This window comes from Lampris incognitus, chromosome 6, assembly GCF_029633865.1.
Source record: "Lampris incognitus isolate fLamInc1 chromosome 6, fLamInc1.hap2, whole genome shotgun sequence".
In the NCBI taxonomy this organism is placed as follows: Eukaryota; Metazoa; Chordata; class Actinopteri; order Lampriformes; family Lampridae; genus Lampris; species Lampris incognitus.
Window position 1 is genome coordinate 6,044,460 of NC_079216.1, and position 21,904 is coordinate 6,066,363.

General features: G+C 48.3%; 1 protein-coding gene across 1 annotated transcript in view; it reads right to left on the reverse strand.

The window, feature by feature from the left end:
* Positions 1-21,904, reverse strand: part of kcnq1.2 (potassium voltage-gated channel, KQT-like subfamily, member 1.2) — a 58,674-nt gene that overhangs the window by 29,224 nt on the left and 7,546 nt on the right. Inside the window, exon 2 of the mRNA XM_056281675.1 lies at positions 1,909-1,999. Coding sequence (XP_056137650.1) covers positions 1,909-1,999 — 91 coding nt within the window. The remainder of the gene's footprint in view (positions 1-1,908; positions 2,000-21,904) is intronic.

A 21,904-nucleotide genomic window follows, 5' to 3' on the forward strand; every position in this document is an offset into this window, starting at 1 on the left:
TACTAAAGGGCAAATACTGCAGTATTTCGTCTGCAACTGTCTGGGAAGTCACTGCACTCCGTGAGCTGTGTAATGTCTCATCAGCCTCTTGGGCCGAGGTGTAAGATGGCGGTTACGTTTCCTCCGAACCGAGATCTTCTACCGCCATCGTGTGGACACCGCCGGGTACTGCAGCACAACCCAACCCCAGAAGTCCAAAAACTCTCATTAACTCGCCATATAGTGTCACTTCCCCTAACTCTGGCTTGTGAAGACTTGGACCCGAGTTCTGTGTTTGACACGTGGGAACGAGTTCTCCATCCTGGTTACCCAGCAAGCACCGGTCAAGAGTTGTGCAGTGCGTAGACCAACGATGCACATACGCCGTTTTACACGAAATGAATGCGGTAATTGGTAAATCGCTCCATGACAAATGGACTAGGGGCAAGTTTTATTACTCCGTCCTCACTGATGTGGTTTATCTGATGGCAGCGTCAGAGCACGCCGGGAAGCACACTGGTTTTGCGGTTTGCCATGCTGCCTCACAATAAAGACGATCCTGGGTTCGATCCAATGACAAATACAGTGAGGGTTTGCTGTGTTCTCTCTGTGATCGTGTGGGATTATATTGGGATTCCTCCCGCCATTTAAAGACACGCATGCTAGGTGAATCAGAGACTCTAGGGGGCTGCTGCATGCTGTTCTGAAGCATCAAGCAAGGTCGGATTGGGGGGGTGGGGGAACTGCATCTTAACATTTTGGTAACTTTCCAAAACTGACATTCTGAAGTCTTAAGCCCACTTTCTGCCTGGTGTGTTTAGGTGTGGAAAATGAGCGGGGCTCCAAGACTCCCACAAATTACATTCAGTTCTTTGCTCACATAATTACTTCCACCAACTGTGTCGATTGCTCACTGCCAACCACGGACAATCCCGAGGAAAACTTCCCTGAGATTGTCCCCCCTTATCCACCCATTCATGATCCAAACCGCTTATCCTGCTCTCAGGGTGGCAGGGATGCTGGAGCCTACCCCAGCAGTCATTGGGCGGCAGGCGGGGAGACACCCTGGACAGGCCGCCGGGCCCTCACAGGGCCCACACACACACATTCACACCTAGGGACAATTTAGTGCGGCCGATTCACCTGACCTACATGTCTTTGGACCATGGGAGGAACACGCAAACCCCCCGGGATGACCCCCAAGGCTGGACTACCCCGGAGCTCGAACCCAGGACCTTCTTACTGTGAGGCGACCGCGCTAACCACTGCGCCACCGTGCCGCCACGTCACGATTACCCTGAACAAAATAATTGCGATTCACAATATTATCCTGATACCCATCAAAATATACTTAAAACTCTTAAAATGGCACTAAAACGCACTGGAATCACTTTACATTTTAAGAAACAAATATTTTTCCTGCATCACAGATAGGACACATCTGCGGGGACAGCCCTACAAACGCCAATGTCCCTGACTGACTGAGTTGAGTGATCATAGTCAGAGTGACTGACAGTGATCAGCCTGACACCCTCGTTCCCCCTTATTTACAACTTTGCTCGTGACCCCTGTTCATAATCCCACCCCTCTCTATGATGGACAGCTTCTCACCCCGCCTTCAACTCTAGCTAGTTTGGAAGGAACGACATGAACGACCTGGCCATAACAACCTGTCCAACGTGGCCGAACAACGCATCGCACAAGCTAGTTTGTGTAACGCATGTGGACACCTTCAATTGCACATGTGAGTGATTGTGCCAGGCCCTACGATGATGGACCGGCGACCTGTTCAGGGTGTCTTCCCCCTGTCCCACAGCCCTGATCTGGATTAAGCAGGTCTGGAGGATGAACAGATGGAGAACCCTGCAGCTGCCAGGACAGAACCTTCCTTGACATGTGTGATGTTTTTCATCCGGCGTATCCACTCACCATCCAGAAGAGCGTCCCGGTGGCAAAGTCAGCATACTGCTCGATGGTGGACAGGACGCTGAAGATAAGGCACACCAGGACCATGACGAAGCTGCAGGGATGGACAGAAACACAGATGTCCTCATAAATATTGAAGTCATCCCACGACAGTTTTAAAAACAGTAAAAATAAGGAAAACACCCTGAATCAGCAAACCAAATACCCCTGTCTCACACAGACAGGATGCAGAAACTCGACTAATTACCCCACTCCTCCGAGCCGTCCCGGTCGCTGCTCCACCCCCTCTGCTGATCCGGGGAGGCTGCAGACTACCACATGCCTCCTCCCATACATGGGGAGTCGCCAGCCGCTTCTTTTCACCTGACAGTGAGGAGTCTCGCCAGGGGGACGTAGCGTGTAGGAGGATCACGCTATTCCCCCCAGTTCCCCCCCCCCCAAACAGGTGCCCTGACCAACCAGAGGGGGCGCTAAGTGCAGTGACCAGGACAGATACCCACACCCGTCTGCCCACCCACAGACACGGCCAATTGTGTCTGTAGGGACGCCCGACCAAGCCGGAAGTAACACGGGGATTCAAACCGGCGAACCCAGTGTTTGTAGGCAACGGAATAGACCGCCACGCTACCCGGACGCCATAACGGCAAACAATAATTCAATCCAACAGGTGCTAACAGTTAGCTAAGGGCTTGGCACAGATTGCCTTCATCAGTCTTAAAACACTTTGCTCATATTTTGTCCAACCGTTCATGTACTGTGTTTACAGGTGATGGACACTGCACAGGTCATATACAGGTGATGGACCCTGCACAGGTCATACACAGGTGAGGGACACTGCACAGGTCATATACAGGTGATGGACACTGCACAGGTCATATACAGGTGACGGACAATGCACAGGTCATATACAGGTGACGGACACTGCACAGGTCATATACAGGTGACGGACAATGCACAGGTCATATACAGGTGACGGACAATGCACAGGTCATATACAGGTGAAGGACCCTGCACAGGTCATATATAGGTGATGGACACTGCACAGGTCATATACAGGTGAAGGACCCTGCACAGGTCATATATAGGTGATGGACACTGCACAGGTCATATATAGGTGATGGACACTGCACAGGTCATACACAGGTGAAGGATCCTGCACAGGTCATATACAGGTGACGGACACTGCACAGGTCATATACAGGTGATGGACGCTGCACAGGTCATATACAGGTGAAGGATACTGCACAGGTCATATACAGGTGACGGACACTGCACAGGTCATATACAGGTGAAGGACACTGCACAGGTCATACACAGGTGAAGGACCCTGCACAGGTCATATACAGGTGAAGGACACTGCACAGGTCATATACAGGTGATGGACCCTGCACAGGTCATATACAGGTGATGGACCCTGCACAGGTCATATACAGGTGAAGGACACTGCACAGGTCATATACAGGTGACGGACCCTGCACAGGTCATATACAGGTGATGGATACTGCACAGGTCATATACAGGTGAAGGACACTGCACAGGTCATATACAGGTGATGGACACTGCACAGGTCATATACAGGTGATGGACCCTGCACAGGTCATATACAGGTGATCGACCCTGCACAGGTCATATACAGGTGATGGACCCTGCACAGGTCATATACAGGTGATGGACCCTGCACAGGTCATATACAGGTGATGGACCCTGCACAGGTCATATACAGGTGATGGATACTGCACAGGTCATATACAGGTGAAGGACACTGCACAGGTCATATACAGGTGATGGACCCTGCACAGGTCATATACAGGTGAAGGACCCTGCACAGGTCATATACAGGTGAAGGACCCTGCACAGGTCATATACAGGTGAAGGACCCTGCACAGGTCATATACAGGTGATGGACCCTGCACAGGTCATATACAGGTGATGGACACTGCACAGGTCATATACAGGTGATGGACCCTGCACAGGTCATATACAGGTGATGGACCCTGCACAGGTCATATACAGGTGATGGACCCTGCACAGGTCATATACAGGTGAAGGACCCTGCACAGGTCATATACAGGTGATGGACCCTGCACAGGTCATATACAGGTGAAGGACCCTGCACAGGTCATATACAGGTGATGGACCCTGCACAGGTCATATACAGGTGACAGACCCTGCACAGGTCATACGCTGCCTGTGTAAAATGAACATAATCCAGACTATCAGTCTCGTACGCAGCGACTGAGCAAACAAAATAGCACACTTTTCATTCATTTAAGGCATAACTGAGCCTTATTTGTTTGTCTCGTCTTCTCCGTGGAAGTGACCCATGTACACATCCTTGATCCAATTAAGTCCAGTCCAAGACGTCTGCTGTACAAGCCCCTTTTCTCCATTTTCTCTCTCTGTCTCTAATTAAATCATTTTCTCCCTTCAATTCATTCAGTTCAGTTTGATTAAATACCTCCTTGCAGAATGACATTACATTTTGTGACGTGCTAAACTGATGCCAGAGGAAAATAAAACACTACAAATATTTACTACCACACAACCCATCAGCACCAGCAGTGATGATAAAGGGCTCAAGACAGATGAAGTGCTGGAGATGTTCATCATATCATATTCTACACATGTCCACATAATGCATCGCCTGATCATACTGTAGTGGATTCAGGGGGCAGCCGAGTGGAGCAGCGACCGGGACGGCTCAGAGAGTGGGGTAACTGGCCAGGTACAATTAGGGAGAAAAGGGGCGAATCAAAAAAAAAATTTTTTTTAATTGCAGGATCCTCCTTACAGGGCATACACATTTAATTTGTGTATAAACTGAAAGTGTATTCCTCTGTGTATTAAACTGGACCATTTACTACTGTACATTTTGATATAAGGGGTGGTAAGAGTGATATAAGGGGTGGTAAGAGTGATATAAGGGGTGGTAAGAGTGATATAAGGGGCGGTAAGAGTGATATAAGGGGTGGTAAGAGTGATATAAGGGGTGGTATGAGTGATATAAGGGGTGGTATGAGTGATATGAGGTGTGGTATGAGTGATATGAGGGGTGGTAAGAGTGATATAAGGGGTGGTAAGAGTGATATAAGGGGTGGTATGAGTGATATAAGGGGTGGTATGAGTGATATAAGGTGTGGTATGAGTGATATGAGGGGTGGTAAGAGTGATATAAGGGGTGGTAAGAGTGATATAAGGGGTGGTAAGAGTGATATAAGGGGTGGTATGAGTGATATAAGGGGTGGTAAGAGTGATATAAGGGGTGGTAAGAGTGATATAAGGGGTGGTAAGAGTGATATAAGGGGTGGTAAGAGTGATATAAGGGGTGGTATGAGTGATATAAGGAGTGGTAAGAGTGATATAAGGGGTGGTAAGAGTGATATAAGGGGTGGTAAGAGTGATATAAGGGGTGGTAAGAGTGATATAAGGGGTGGTATGAGTGATATAAGGGGTGGTATGAGTGATATAAGGGGTGGTAAGAGTGATATAAGGGGTGGTAAGAGTGATATAAGGGGTGGTATGAGTGATATAAGGAGTGGTAAGAGTGATATAAGGGGTGGTAAGAGTGATATAAGGGGTGGTAAAAGAGGCATCTTGGTTAAGGTGGGCCCAACATGGTGAGGCAAAGGCTCTTAGACTGTTTTTTAACAGTGATTGCTGCAGGTTAACCTGCACAAAGAACATGCATTTTCTTTTTGCACAGGACAAAACGACACGTCAGTTTATTTTCATTGTAGAAACCGATGAAGCAGCTTCTGTGTACAGTTCAGCTACTTTTCTTCATAGCTTGTTGTGTAGCTTGTTGTGTAGCTTGTTGTGCAGCTTGCTACCTCGACCAAAAGCATAGCTTGTGCGGACATTAGCAGTTTCAGATCATGAGCTTAAATCAACAGATTGAAACCATTGGGGGGTTTTTCCCCACAAGCTGGCGCTAAGAATCAAGCTCGAGGACATTTTGACACGTTTTTGGTACCCAACCTGCACCTTCCAGCAACCTGCACCCTCCAGCAACCTGCACCCTCCAGCATCCTGCACCCTCCAGCAACCTCCACCCTCCAGCAACCTGCACCCTCCAGCATCCTGCACCCTCCAGCAACCTGCACCCTCCAGCATCCTGCACCCTCCAGCAACCTGCACCCTCCAACAACCTGCACCCTCCAGCAACCTGCACCTTCCAGCAACCTGCACCCTCCAGCAACCTCCACCCTCCAGCAACCTGCACCCTCCAGCATCCTGCACCCTCCAGCAACCTGCACCCTCCAGCAACCTGCACCCTCCAGCAACCTCCACCCTCCAGCAACCTGCACCCTCCAGCATCCTGCACCCTCCAGCAACCTGCACCCTCCAGCAACCTGCACCTTCCAGCAACCTGCACCCTCCAGCAACCTCCACCCTCCAGCAACCTGCACCCTCCAGCATCCTGCACCCTCCAGCAACCTCCACCCTCCAGCAACCTGCACCCTCCAGCATCCTGCACCCTCCAGCAACCTGCACCCTCCAGCAACCTCCATCCTCCAGCAACCTGCACCCTCCAGCAACCTCCATCCTCCAGCAACCTGCACCCTCCAGCATCCTGCACCCTCCAGCAACCTGCACCCTCCAGCAACCAAGAGGAGATGCTCGCTGACAACTAATCTGTCCTACAAATCCATCTTTAACATGCATCTCTCACTCCCCGTTCACTCATTCATCCAGTTGGTCATTCCCTCATTCATTTATTCATCCAGATCTTCATTCACACATTCATGCATTCATCCAGATGTTCATTCATGTATTCATCCAGATGATCATTCAATCATCAGTGTATTCGTCCAGATGTTCATTCATTCACTCGCTCATACATCCAGGTGTGCATTCCCTCATTCATTCATATTCATCCTAACAGGATTAGGAGGAGCAATGCGGCGACGGAGTCGGTTTTCCGTGTTTTGACCATGACAGCGATAATCCACGCGACAGATCTTTTAAGTGCTTTTTATACAAGACATGCTCGCGGCGGCCGCGTGCCCCGACACGACAAAGCTCACTTTAAACCCACACAACACCGGGGGAGAAACACTGGCGTGGGGCACTTTAATGGGGGGTATTATAATCTGCATGACATGCCGAATGAAGAAAAGGGTTATGCAGCGTGTCTTGTTTTCCATTATCGTCCACATACACACCGATCACACGACACACACAACCATACGGATTAAGAGACATACAATACACCGCCCACAGGTCAGGGCCGTGGCGCTGACGGAGGTTTTGGGTGCAGAAACAGAGTCTGAAGTTCACATTTCTCAGTCATATTTGTGTTTTCAGCACCCTTATGTGGGGCAGACAGCAGACACACCTGCAGGGTGGACTCGCCTGTGATGATCCACCTTTGTCTGCGGATTAATGGGAGGGTGGTGGTCTGTCTGTCTGGTCGGGTGGGTGGGGGTGAGACCCCCGAAGGAGAATTACCCACACACACAAACACAACACGCACACAGGCTATGACACATGGAGCCAGATGGGACTGTGATTTTTCTCTAGGAGGATTAGTTCAAGCGACTACTATCCCCCCCAACACACACACACACACACACACACACACACACACACACACACAACAACACAAACACATGCCATCAACATCAACACACAAATACACACACTCACTTGCATCCATATGTGAACACATGCGCATAAACACACATACATGCACACATATGCACAAACATCTCTCACACACACACACACACACACACACACACACACACACACACACATACACACACACACACACACACACACACACACACACACACACACACACACACACACACACACACACCTTTTCAATGGCATCTCTTTTCCTGGCCCACAATGAGAACTGCATGTGTTACAGGAGCCATAAGGATGCCAAAGTATCTGGACGCACACACACACACACACACACACACACACACACACACACACACACACACACACACACACACACACACACACACACACACACACACACACACGTGTGTGACAGAGATTTGAGACCTGTATGAAAACTAAAATCCAGGCTAAGTGTTGAGCCCAATTTCCTTTGTCTAAGGCCTCCAATTAATTCCAGCTGAAGTTAGCTATCCTGAAGAGACACCAGCTGAGGCTAGCTAACCTGAAGAAACACCAGCTGAGGCTAGCTAACCTGAAGAAACACCAGCTGAGGCTAGCTAACCTGAAGAAACACCAGCTGAGGCTAGCTAACCTGAAGAGAGACCAGCTGAAGTTAGCTAACCTGAAAACACACCAGCTGAAGCTAGCTAACCCGAAGAGACACCAGCTAAGGCTAGCTCAGCGTTTCTCAAACCTCTCCTGGAGGACCACTTGTCCTGCATGTTTTAGATCTCTCCCTGCTCCAACACAGTTGATTCAAATGATCAACTCGTTATGAGCTCCCCAAGCTGCCTAATAACAAAACTGATCATTTAAATCAGCTGTGTTTGGAGCAGGGAGAGATCTAAAACATGCGGGACAAGTGGTCCTCCAGGAGAGGTTTGAGAAATGCTGGGCTAGCTAACCTGAAGAGACACAGCTGAGGCTAGCTAACCTGAAGAGACACCAGCTGAGGCTAGCTAACCTGAACAGACACCAGCTGAGGCTAGCTAACCTGAACAGACGACCAGCGGAGGATAGCTAACCTGAATAGACACCAGCTGAGGCTAGCTAACCTGAAGAAACACCAGCTGAGGCTAGCTAACCTGAAGAGAGACCAGCTGAAGTTAGCTAACCTGAAGATACACCAGCTGAGGCTAGCTAACCTGAAGAGACACCAGCTGAGGCTAGCTAACCTGAAGAGACGCCAGCTGAGGTTAGCTAACCTGACGAGACGCCAGCTGAGGCTAGCTAACCTGAACAGACACCAGCTGAGGCTAGCTAACCTGAAGAGACACCAGCTGAGGCTAGCTAATCTGAAGAGACACCAGCTGAGGCTAGCTAACCTGAAGAGAGGGCTGGGCTGGACATGGCCCACTTGTCTGGGACTTTACAAGCTGCTTTAACCCAGCCCAGAAAAGACAAACCATTTCACCTTGAACCATTTAGAGAATCAAAGGGGTGGATAGCCGAGCTTTTTGGTGGTTTCATAACACTCTTCATCCCTGTTGCTAGCAGCGATATGGCTGGTATGCATGGAAACCTGCATGGAAATCAAAAAGGCATGCGTGTTAGGGTTAATACTCCTGTCTGTGCCCCTGAGCAAGGCAACGGAAAGAAGAACTGGAGTTGGTCCCCGGGCGCTGCAGCGGCCCACTGCTCCTATACAATAGGATGGGTTACATGCAGAGAACACATGTCGTTGTAACCTGTACAGTGACATGGATAGGGTCGAGTGAGGGAAACTCCTCCTGACCGAGTTTGGGTTGAGAGCTACATTAAACAGGGGTGGCAAGACTGTGTCCCAGAGGTGGCAGCTGCCACCCCATGCCACCCTGTAGATCCGCCCCTGCTCTCAAGAAACGCTGTGTCCAGATGATCTGATTCACCTTTCTGTGATGAACACTGCGAATCAGTCCACTGGGTGAGTTTGAATCCCAGGGCTGAGAAAACAGGCCTCGTCTAGGTCATCTGGTTTATTTTAAGAAATGGATGTGCGCTTGGAGGCTGGATTATTTAGGCTGGCTAAAACACTAATGGTTTGACTTAAATTAAATCATTCCTGAATTATTAAAGACTAAATGATTAAATTATTAAAAAAATTACTATTATGTAATTATAATATAATAATTATAATCATATCATAATTATTAGTATTAAATTAAATTTTACCTTTAATTGGACGCCCCGGTAGCCAAAATGATTACAGTGCATGCCATAAACTGCAACATCCCTGGTTCAATTCCAGCCAATGACCTTTGTTGCATGTGTTTTGTTTAACAGATTTGACATAATGACCTCTCCCCGTCCCCCCGTCCCCCCGGTCTCATCTGTTGCCTGCCCTCACCAACCGTCAACTTCACTGCCCCTCCCTCCTCCTCCTTCTTACATCCCCCCAGCCTCTAGTGGGAGCCCTACCCCCCCCCCCCCTCCGGGTTCCTGGACTAATGGCTCTCTCCATCCTGACGACCCCCCTCCCCCCCTACCTGTAACACCTACAGCAGTGTTGTATAAAGACAATAAACTGGGCTGGGCTGAGAACACTGATGCCCTCTACAAGAAGGGACAGAGCCGTCTCTACTTTTTGAGGAGGCTGAGGTCCTTCAACATCTGCCAGACGATGCTCGGGATGTGGTGCCAGTCTGTGGTGGCCAGTGCTCTCCTGTTTGCTGTTGTGTGTTGGGGCAGCAGGTTGAGGGTAGCGGATGCAAACCGGCTCAGTAAACAGATCCGCAAGGCCGGTGACGTTGTGGGGGTGGAACTGGATTATCTGGCGGCGGTTTCGGAGAGGAGGATGCTGTTGAAATTACGTGCCATCATTCAATTCAATTCAATTCAATTCAGTTTATTGCCATTAAAAACAATGTGCAGGCACATGTTAAAAATGAAATGAGGGCTGTGGCTTCACCAAACAGTGCAAGACAGACACAGACAAACACAGCAAACACAGTATAAGATACACACACATGAAGACCAGAAGCTAAAAATAAGTTAAAAGAGAGCTGGAGTACAAAATATTTAAAAATATCTACAGACATTCAGTGGGTAGCCAGGTTCAGGTGGGCACCAGCTTGTGGGAAGAAGCTGTTTTTGAGCCTGGTAGTGCGGGCTCTGAGGCTCCTGTAGCGCCTCCCAGAGCGCAGGGGGGAGAACAGTCCATGGTTGGGGTGGGTGGGATCTCTGCTGATGCTCAGACCCCTTCGAAGACAGCGTTTGTGATAAATGTGTTGTATGGCTGGGAGCTGGGTACCGGTGATATGCTGGGCCGCCTTGACGACCCGCTGCAGAGCTTTCTGGTCTACTGAGGTGCAGCTGCCGTACCACACTGAGATGCAGATGGTCAGGATGCTCTCTATGGGGCAGTGGTAGAAGTTGGGGAGAATTTTGGGGGATAGACGGGCGCTCCTCAGCCTCCTCAGGAAACGCAGGCGTTGTTGGGCCTTTTTCACAAGGGCCCGGGTGTTTAATGTCCAGGGAAGTTCCTCGCTGATGTGGACTCCAAGGAATTTAAAGCTGGAAACATCCTGGACAATGTCTCCCACCCGCTCCATGATGTGCTGGTTGGGCACAGGAGTACTTTCAGTAATAGACTCGTTCTGCCGAAAAGCAGCGCAGAGTGCCACAGGAGGTCATTCCTGCCAGCGGCCATCAAACTTTACAACTCCCTCAGACTCAGACTGTCAGACCCTCCGAGTTAATGGTCACTGGACCGGCCCTGCCGGCTTGTGTTTGTGCTGCTTGTTGTGTGCTGCGGTAGTGCAGTATAGATAGGGGTGTTATGTGCACCATGCTTGTTGATATATTTTGTTCTTATTTCTATTTCTTATTTATCTTTTATTTCTGTTTCTATTTCATCTTGTTAGTTTTTAGTTATTAGAGCGCGAGTGTCTGTAATAGAACTCAATTTCCCCTCAGAGATAAATAAAGTCTTCCGATTCTGATTCTGATGTCCTACCCATCCCTCTCCCCTTGTTTCCTGTCTGCCATTTCACTATCCTCTATCCAGTAAAGGCAAAAATGTCAACAAAAAAAAGCCTAAAATCTCTGTTTTTGTGATCAGCCAGATAGCCATACAGCAACACCATTTTTCAGGGCCTGTTTTGCATCCCATCCCCTCTCTTAACCCTCTTTTATGCTCTACTGTCCTATCTGAGTGAAGAAAAAAGGTAAAACAATAATCTTAAAAGAGACCTCTGGCTTTTTTTATGTAAACCAATTAGTTAATCAACAGAAGCTAGCAGACATTTCATGACATTCTGCAAGTCACATAACTCTGCTGAACACTGCTGGCTCATAACTCAAAAATCTTCAGCTGCCCAAGTATGAAAACAATACAAACGATGAATCCAAGAGAGAGGTGAAAATCCTCCACTGTTAGGAACAGCCTGGGTAATCCTGTCTTGAATCCACCCATCCATCCATTATCCAAACCGCTTATCCTGCTCTCAGGGTCGCGGGGATGCTGGAGCCTATCCCAGCAGTCGTTGGGCGGCAGGCGGGGAGACACCCTGGACAGGCCGCCAGGCCATCACAGGGTCCCAGGCCATCACAGGCCAAATCAAATTCACGCAGGAAACAGATGTGCTTGGACAGCGACGGACAGTTTCCTGACATGTAGGCAACGAGGGATTTCAATTAAATGTACACAACTGTCTGCAGCCAATTTGGATTACAACATATCTAGGCCAAATCATGGAGGTGGAAATGGACATCCCTGTAATCCGAAAATCCATGGCCCCTCTGTGCCACATCTTCGGTAACAGAGAACATTGTTTCCTGTAGAATGACTGGCGTGGCATTATACAGGTTCAGGTCAAAAGGAAATCACTTAAACAATATCACTATTGCAGCAAGGGGCGACACCAGCCCTCCAGGTAGGATGAACACGGCTGAAAAGGGCAGCAAATGGCCAGGGCAGGTAAAGTCGTCCCTAATTCCGTCCCCCTTGTCTTGACATGAGATCCTTTTACCAGGATTACCGGAAAAATGATGTCGTAATCGTATGGGTCATGGGTCATGTTCATGTAATCTGCAATGTCTTTCTCAGCACAGGGGTTCGTCCTTTGACGTACTTCGTAGCCAGTAATAACTGGCGACAGTAGCACTGCACCTCTGACATACTAGATGACAGCAGCTGGTCAGACGTCCCAATTCACCAAACCAGCCAAAAAAGAAAGCTTCCCGTCTTCCTGTTCTCACAGCAGAACGCAAGCTCGCAGCAGAAGATGACGTCTGACAACGCGAGACATCTGATACAGCAGCAGCCAATGGACAACCCCTCCTTATGTCCTCCCCACATGAACTCTGCAGGTCCTTCTCTCTAAGCTGATGTCCAGTAAAACTAAATAAGTAAATTGTAACACCAAACACCGAAAACCAACCGGTTTTCACACTAATCCTTTTTGAAATTCTTAAACATGAAGAGGGCAAAGTTTAAATTTCTGAACAACGGCATGTGAGGACAGAGGAAGTATTACAGCGGCGGCTCAACGAGCAGACGGCAAAAAGTGGCACTTTTATCAAGGGTGCGAATTGTACCAGATAATTCAGGGGGGCCTCTTTCGGACACAAGAAATGGTCTCCAACGCAATCATCAAAACACTTGAGCACCAAAAGGCAATTCAGTTTTGGAGCCCCCCTCTTATGCGTCCATTATGAAAGCATTAGCACTAGTAGCATCGTGCCATTCAAGCCCTTACGAAGTGCCATTCGTCAAGAACTGCAAAGTGGTCACCGTCGGACGTGAAATAAATGAAGATATCTGTTTAAGCAGGCAGAGGTCAGGGTCCCTAATTAATGCTGTGAGTTTGTGATTGCCACATATTTAGCAATGATGACAAGTCAAGCCTCGTTGCCATTACGCCTGAATTATGGGCTGTTATTCAAAAGCTCATAAGCTGACACCCCGTGGTTCAAACCACACTGAGAAACCAACGGTATCCGAAACTGACATTTCTGAGTTCTTAAGCCTCCTATTCCTCTTGACCCACAAAAAGCACAAAACAAAAAAGAAAAACACACACACACACACACAACCACTGACGGGCTCCCCTGCCAGAGAACATGATTGCCATGTTTGAGACTGTGTACTCATTTAATCGGAGTGAATACAGATGGTAGCTACACGGGGCGTGTTTGTGTTTTCCTAACATTATATCCCAAAAGCTTTCGGTACCGATGCCGCTGGGAGGTGTTTGGCGCTGCGGGTTAGGCCGGGTCACCCACAGCCATTGGCCAACCTTATTTAGGCAGGCCAAAACCCCTGGGATCTGATTAAAACAAAACAGCTGGAGCTTTAGCCTGCACTATTGACCGGAGATCCCTCTGGCCTCAATGAGTGCAGAAACACTGCTCAACGTCAACATACCCCCCCCTCCCCCCTCACACACACACCACCACCACCACCACCACCACCTTTTAAAACCTTAAAATGCAGACTACAAGGGCCTAAGGACCTTTATCTTTTCTTTTTTTTAACAATACTTTATTAAAGAAAATGCAGCAATATGTTGTACAAAAACAGAATTTCTGTTTTTTCTGTTGCTTTTTTTGCTTTCTTCCCAACCCAAAACACCCTTAACCCCCCCCCCTACCTTACACCCCATCCCGCAGGCCTCTTTCACAGGAAGTCAATTACTATAGTAGTAGTAGAAATAAAGATGGAAATTGTAGTAAATCAAATTAAGTACATAAAATGTAAGTACATATAACAGAACACTACAGTTCAGTATAAAATAGAGATGTATATAAGTATCGGTATAAGTTATACTCATGAAGCCGGGGTTGGGGGGTGGGGGGGGGTAAATAAATACAATGGATAAAAGCAGTCGTTAATTGCACCAAGACTGTTGCAGTACTGCTGAGAGTCCCGAACATAGTCCGGGACCTGCAGTTAGGGTACGTACCCCCGAGAGCATACGTATAACCCCACGCATAGGGGGCCGGGTGGCAAACAGGCAGCAAGGCACCCTCACGTCGCAGGCAGCACCGCAACACACCTCCGCTACGACATTTCGCTGGCAGGCAGTCGATCAAAATAACTGACTAATGGTTGCCAATGGCAAAAGAATTTGCCAGTGGAACCCCTCATTGAGAATTGAATTTTGTTCCAATTTCAAGAAGGACATTATATCGCATATCCAGCATTTAAATGACGGGGTAGAGAGGATTTCCACAGCAAGAGAATGCTTCTGCGGGCAATTAGGGGGGGTAAAGGCAATAACGTTAGTTTGAATATTAGTTGTGATGTTATCTTCTGTTGGTCTTCCAAAAACGGCTACGTGAGGAGATGGTGAAATTTGAGTCTGTGTTATTTCGGAGACTACGCTGAAAAAAAAACAGACCCCCAAAGCTTAAATAAGTTGGGGCACGGCCAGAACATGTGCGTTAGATCACGCGGAGAAAATGGGCATCCATTGCATTGCTCTTCGATTGTATCTGGGGGAGTTTTGGAAAGCTTAGCCTTAGTATAGTGGAGTCTGTGAAGCACCTTAAACTGGACAAGGCCACGCCGGGCACAAGAGGAGGGCGGGTTAACAGCTTTTAGGGATTCTTCCCAGAACTGATCGGAGAAAGTAGTCTGTAACCCACCCGCCCAGTTTGCTCCAATTTCCTCTGCAATCGATTCGCTCATAGGCAGTAAACGGTCATAAAGGGAAGAGACACGGCCTTTGGTTAAAGCATCAGCCATGAGTATGTCATCTGTGCCAGTGGCAGGTGGCATTTGAGGGAAGACCGAAGAATGAGTCCTCGCAAAGCCCTGAAGTTGAAAATATACCTAAAAAAGTCTGAATTGTCTAGTTCGTAAGGGGCGCACAACCTTTATCTTAACATAGGTGGAGAGTACGATGCCATCTGAAAAGTGGAGCTGAAAGAGGGTGGCTCTGCATGTGCACTCCGAAGTTCACGCGGCCACAAAAAAACCCCACAAACCTCAAACGATCTCTTCACGTCAGAGACGGAAAGTAACAGGTACATTTACTCAAGTACTAAAGTACAGTTTTGAGGTATTGGTTCTTTACTTGAGTAGTATTGCCATTTTGTGAGACTTTATACTCTAACTCCACCACATTTCAGAGAAAGTCACACTACCTTTTACTCAATCACATTCATCTGGTCCGGTGGGGGAAGATGGCGGCGCGAATTCATGTTTGCGGCGGCCTCCTCCAGTACCGCCCATGCAGTGTCTTTGTCCATGTCTGGGTCTAAGTTTGTCTTGGTTTGCTGGCTGGGAGAGCTGGTGCTGGATCGGCTGGGAGAGCTGGGTCTGCTGCGTCCTGTGGGCCCAGGGACCACGGCCCTGCCCGGAGCGGTGACCTAAGAGGTAACACCGAGGGCGGACTGACAGGATGCAGAAGCGGGACAGGCTAAGATAACTACCGGCCCATGCAGACCGGCAGTCCCCAGGGGTGTTTCCAGGATTTGGGGACATTCTGGGAATCCTCCTCCGGAAAACGTTTTTGATAAACAAGCTCTGTTTTGATGCTTTTTATGAACTCTGGCACTTTAGTTACGTTCAAAGTACATGTCTAAATCACTGAAAAATTGAAATGCGTGCTTCAAAAACTGCTGTTTGTTCCCCAGATGAATTATGAATTGGCGTTAAAACATTAGTAGTTGTGAGTCATTAGTAGTGAGTAGAAGCAGAATACGTCACAAAAGTTGCATGTATTTATGTTAACATTAGTTTATTAGAATATTACATTTTCTTTCACACACACACAAAGTAACACCAAACTGTTGTTACCACCAGTTTCCAGCCTGATTCTGACTGCTGCTGCTCTTCAGTCTGGAGCTCGTCTTCACTACCCTCTGCAAAACCATGAAACCCACTCAAATGAAACTCATAATTGGATTCATAATTGGATCGGGTTGCATTCTAATTACATTACATGAGCTAACTGTAGCAGCATCTAAACAACACCCCCAAACATAATGGCGTAAAGCTAATTGTTTAGTGTGCTGGGACACCTCAGTGTGATAATGCTCGTTAAGTGAGGGCCCAAGGACCACGGCCTTGACCAGAGCTGCGCCCAAGGAGGAAACACCGAGGGCGGCCTGACAGGACGTGGAAGCGGGGCAGGCTAAGCTAACTGCTAGCCCATGCAGACCGGCGGTTCCGACAGTCATCCTGGCTGGCGTTCCTTCTCCTGGACAGTGATTTTTTTTTAAGTTTAGATACACGTGTTAATTTGGATATGTGTTTTTGTAGTTTTGGGGTATGTGTTTTTGTAGTTTTGGGGTATGTGTTTTTGTCTTTGTGTTGCACTGCTGTGGGCTGGGGGATACGATGTTTCGTTTCTGATTCTGATCTGAGGGCCGTGGTTACTAGTTACTCTGCAGAGTAAGGTTTTATTTGCAAAACGCACAATAAGCTCATAAAATATGATCCGTTGTTACAACTTTAAAATACCCAACAGTATATGAAGTAGTCGGACCAGCTGCAGCTTAATAACACTGTAAACAAAACAATCAGACACTCTGAAAGGCAGCACTTTTCAAGCTAAGTATGTTTACTTTAGATCAGCGTTTCTCAACCCAGTCCTCAAGGACCCCCTATCCTGCAGATTTTCATTGTAACCCTGCATAGGTAGCCCCGGCTTGTACTTACTCGACCAATCATCTCGCAGCACTTAATTATGCAAGGTGTGCAACGTCTGACATAATTCATTGCTGATTGGTTGAATAACTACAAACAGGTACCTATTCAGGGTTGCAAAGAAAACATGCAGGATAGGGGGTCCTTGAGGACTGGGTTGAGAAACACTGCTTTAGATACTTACGTACATTTTACTGCTAATACTTTAATACTTTTACTTAAGTGAGGGAGTTGAATACTTTCTCCACCATTGCTCAATACACAAAGACACACACAAACACTAGTAACACCCCCCCCACACACACACATGCACAAACACCTGGGTGTTAGCTTTTGACAGCGCAGCAGCAAGCAGCAGATCCATGCTACTCCATCTCTTTGTCACATTACTGGCTCGCTCTCCATCTGGCCAGAATGTCCGTCCACTAACGGCACCACGGTTTTCTGGGAAACAACGAGCGCTTGTCCCAAACGAGGAGGCTCCAATCAAAGTGTCTGCAGTAATAATGAGGTTTCTTACGTAAGCAGTAAGCAGATAAGCTGACATGTATACGGCAGGATGACCACGACCCTGTCATGTAACACCCCCAATCCCAGCATGCTGCTTACTTCTGCTGCAAAAGCAAACAATTTAGGGGACTATACAGGGACACGTTGGGGGATGATTATTTTAAAAAAGGCCCATTCAGGTTCCTTCTTTTCACCCTTGCATCGGGTTGAAAAGGAGAGCAGAATTCACGTGTTTGCCTACCGTGCATGGCGCTGCACTACGGGAAGACAAATGAAGCCAAACTGGAGCGCTTTAAACGCAACAGGTTCAACAAGCAATCGAGGACCGCCTCATGGCCCGAAACCTGCAGTTTCAAGGGAAACCACAAGCATTGCACAGCTTGCGAGTTATTCCTGGAGTTAAACTATATCAACTACTTTCTTCACTCCCCTCCGCTGGACTCGGCACCACCGGCCTCTGTGACAGTACATGACGTATCCATGGTAACTGCTGAAGTTCGTTTCCGAGACGGAGTGGACAGGTTTGTGCTGCCGCTTTCACCTCGAGTTCCTCAGTCAAGACAGATGCAATTGGAACCGCGGTGTTTCGATATCAAAATGGCAGATTGCCAAAGCTTTTGGCATTGATGCCATCCCTAAAGAGGGATTAGTATGCTCAGCAAGATTAGACAGACGAGTGGACGCCATTGGATGATCAAAACAACATGTAGTAAGATGGGGGGGTTGCCTGATAGAGAACAGGTGACGATCAGTGAATGGCTGGAATGGTAAACAAGGACAGATCTTCCTGATCGAACTTGTGCTAAGAGCTTCATTAAGCTTCTTCATTTACCTGGGAGCTGAAATGACATTTGATTTGACTACAACCTTATTGGTACCCCTGTTTAAGCTGTGTTTTCTCTAAGTAGGCAGAGTGATGTGTGACAGAAGGGTACCAGCAAGAGTTAAAGGGAAGGTTTACAAGATGGTAGTGAGACCAGCTATGTTGTATGGTTTGGAGACGGTGGCACTGATAAAAAGACAGGAGGTGCAGCTGGAGGTGGCAGAGATGAAGATGATAAGATTTTCATTGGGAGTGATGAAGAAGGACAGGATGACGAACGAGTATATTAGAGGGACAGCTCAGGTTGGACGGTTTGGAGACAAAGCAAGAGAGACAAGATTGAGATGGTTTGGACATGTGTGGAGGAGAGATGCTGGGTATACTGGGAGAAGGATGCTGAATATGGAGCTGCCAGGGAAGAGGAGAAGAGGAAGGCCAAAGAGGAGGTCTATGGATGTGGTGAGGGAGGACATGCAGGTGGCTGGTGTGACAGAGGAAGATGCAGAGGACAGGAAGAGATGGAAGTGGATGATCTGCTGTGGCGCCCCCTAACGGGAGCAGCTAAAAGTAGTAGTAGCAGTAGTTTCTCTAACTAGGCAGAGTCTTGTACTTTCTCTTTGCATAGAAACCGCTATCATTTGAATAGAACACAAGTTAAGTATGAAATATGCACTTGAGAAAACTAAAATGTGTTTCTTCAAGCCACTTTGGATTCTGTGGGTACGCCAATCTGTATAACGAACAATCCTGCCCTCCGCATTTGTGCCCGGTATCCCGTGTCCATTTCTGTATTCTGTCCTTAATGTGATTTCTAAGACAATAAATTCTGGCAAGTCTGGCAAGAAAAGCAAACATGTTTGGTTTTTTTTTTCTTTGCAAAGTTGTTGTGTTCGCAGTGACTGTAAATGCTCCTCCAGTGACTCATTCGCTGGTTATGAGGGGAAGCAATGACCAGGCAGATTGTGCTCGAGTCTGGTGGATCTGAAAGTAATCCAAACAGTAGATTGACTCCGAGCATGTCTGACTACATTTGGCCACAGTGATTCAGCATTCAGCATAACGTGAACACACTGCACTTGAATTTAGCTGACTGTGGCTGAGGTCCACCTCTGTAGGGGTTCTGGCCCATTTTCAACCGGACTCTGCAATTAGTTAAACTTCTTGATATCCAGGACAGCTACTGGGTCGCGGCACTGAAAAAAACAGCTTGACCCCGGGTTGAAACGAGTCCTGTACAAGCTGAGCGGCCAAGAGCAGGAGACATCGCCCCGGCCATCCCGTCTCGCCACAATCCACAGCGCTCCCAACTGCCCCCCCCAACCTGTCCATGGAAGAGCTTAGGGTGGATTACACATCAGCCACTGGCCACAAACACGGATATCTCTGTCCTGGTTTAGCTATCATCTTGTCCACCGAATACTTAGAAGAGAGATGAATCTGCCTACAGGTTGGAGGACGAGAAGAGTGGGGAAAGGATGGAGGAGAGAGAGAAGGAGGGTTGACATAAGCGGCGTCATTCACCGCAACCAACCAACAGCCAACACAACACGACAACCTCCTATAAGTCAGCAACAGCACCCATTTGACATCCATTTTACACACACCATGTCCCTGCTAGCCACAATGGTCAGGCAATTGGGCCTGACACAGCCCCCCCCCCCTTTCTCCCCAACTGTATCCGGCCAATTACCCCACTCTTCCGAGTCTTCCCGGTCTCTGCTCCACCCCCTCTGCTGATCCGGGGAGGGTGGCAGACTACCACATGCCTCCTCCCATACATGTGGAGTCGCCAGCCGCTTCTTTTCACCTGACAGTGAGGAGTTTCACCAGGCAGACGTAGCGCAGGGGAGGATCACGCTATTCCCCCCAGTTACCCCTCCCCCCTGAACAGGTGCACCGACCGACCAGAGGAGGCGCTAGTGCAGCGACCAGGACACATACCCACATCCGGCTTCCCACCCGCAGACACGGCCAATTCTGTCTGTAGGGACGCCCGACCAAGCCGGAGGCAACACGGGGATTCGAACCGGGATCCCCGTGTTGGTAGGTGACTGACACAGTTTAAATTATAGTGGGTACAGACCACTCTATTAGTTTAGCATAGGACAATTTGAAACACTAAAGATGGTGGCAACATCATACCCTGTGAAGTCATGCCGTCCGCCCAGTCGTTAATGAAACTAATGCGACAGTTCAATAAGGAATATCATTTCTTTCACGTTTTCCCTTCTCACTCGTCTAATGGAGGTTAGTTATGCTCTTCACATTCATTCTCAAAATCACAAGCATCGCCATCATTCCTGCTCCCCATCATTTCAGCTTTCCCACACTGTCAAAGCTGTACGCCTCTTTCACCGATTCTGCCGCCATCACAGCTAACCAATCACCTTTCTGCCTGCGCTCAGCTAGCCAATCACCTTTCTGCCTGCGCTCAGCTAGCCAATCACCTTTCTGCCTGCGCTCAGCTAACCAATCACCTTTCTGCCTGCGCTCAGCTAACCAATCACCTTTCTGCCTGCGCTCAGCTAACCAATCACCTTTCTGCCTGCGCTCAGCTAACCAATCACCTTTCTGCCTGCGCTCAGCTAACCAATCACCTTTCTGCCTGCGCTCAGCTAACCAATCACCTTTCTGCCTGCGCTCAGCTAGCCAATCACCTTTCTGCCTGCGCTCAGCTAACCAATCACCTTTCTGCCTGCGCTCAGCTAGCCAATCACCTTTCTGCCTGCGCTCAGCTAACCAATCACCTTTCTGCCTGCGCTCAGCTAGCCAATCACCTTTCTGCCTGCGCTCAGCTAACCAATCAGCTGTTGCTTCGCTTACCAATCACGCTGAAACTTAAAAGTCACCGTGAACCCGCCCCATAACCGCCTCAATAAAACCTCTCCTTACTGAAATACTGTCAGATCGACAGTTAGGTTGAAGTGATGTACATTACACCCGAGGCATTTCAGACATGCTGCCCTCTAGAGGTCACATTGTAATACAGCATCCACAGCCGGAGCAACAGTGGAATAAACTCGAGTTCCCTTACTGTCAACAAGTGTACAGCCGAAGTACCGGAAATACAGGTGACATGACAAAAAGTACCAAAACAAGCATGATGAATAAAATAAGGGGGGAGGGGCAACTGGGGGGAGTAGCGTGATCCTCCCACGCGCTACGTCCCCCCTGGTGAAACTCCTCACTGTCAGGTGAAAAGAAGCGGCTGGTGACTCCACATGTATGGGAGGAGGCATGTGGTAGTCTGCAGCCCTCCCCGGCTCAGCAGAGGGGGTGGAGCAGAGACCGGGACGGCTCGGAAGAGTGGGGTAATTGGCTAAGTACAATTAGGGAGCAAAAAGGGGGAAAATCCCCCCCAAAAAATAAGAAATCTTGTGACACGAGTTCACGCAGCCTATAAGAAGCCTGATGATAAGATATCAGAGGGTGTTTGAAATAATCCATATATT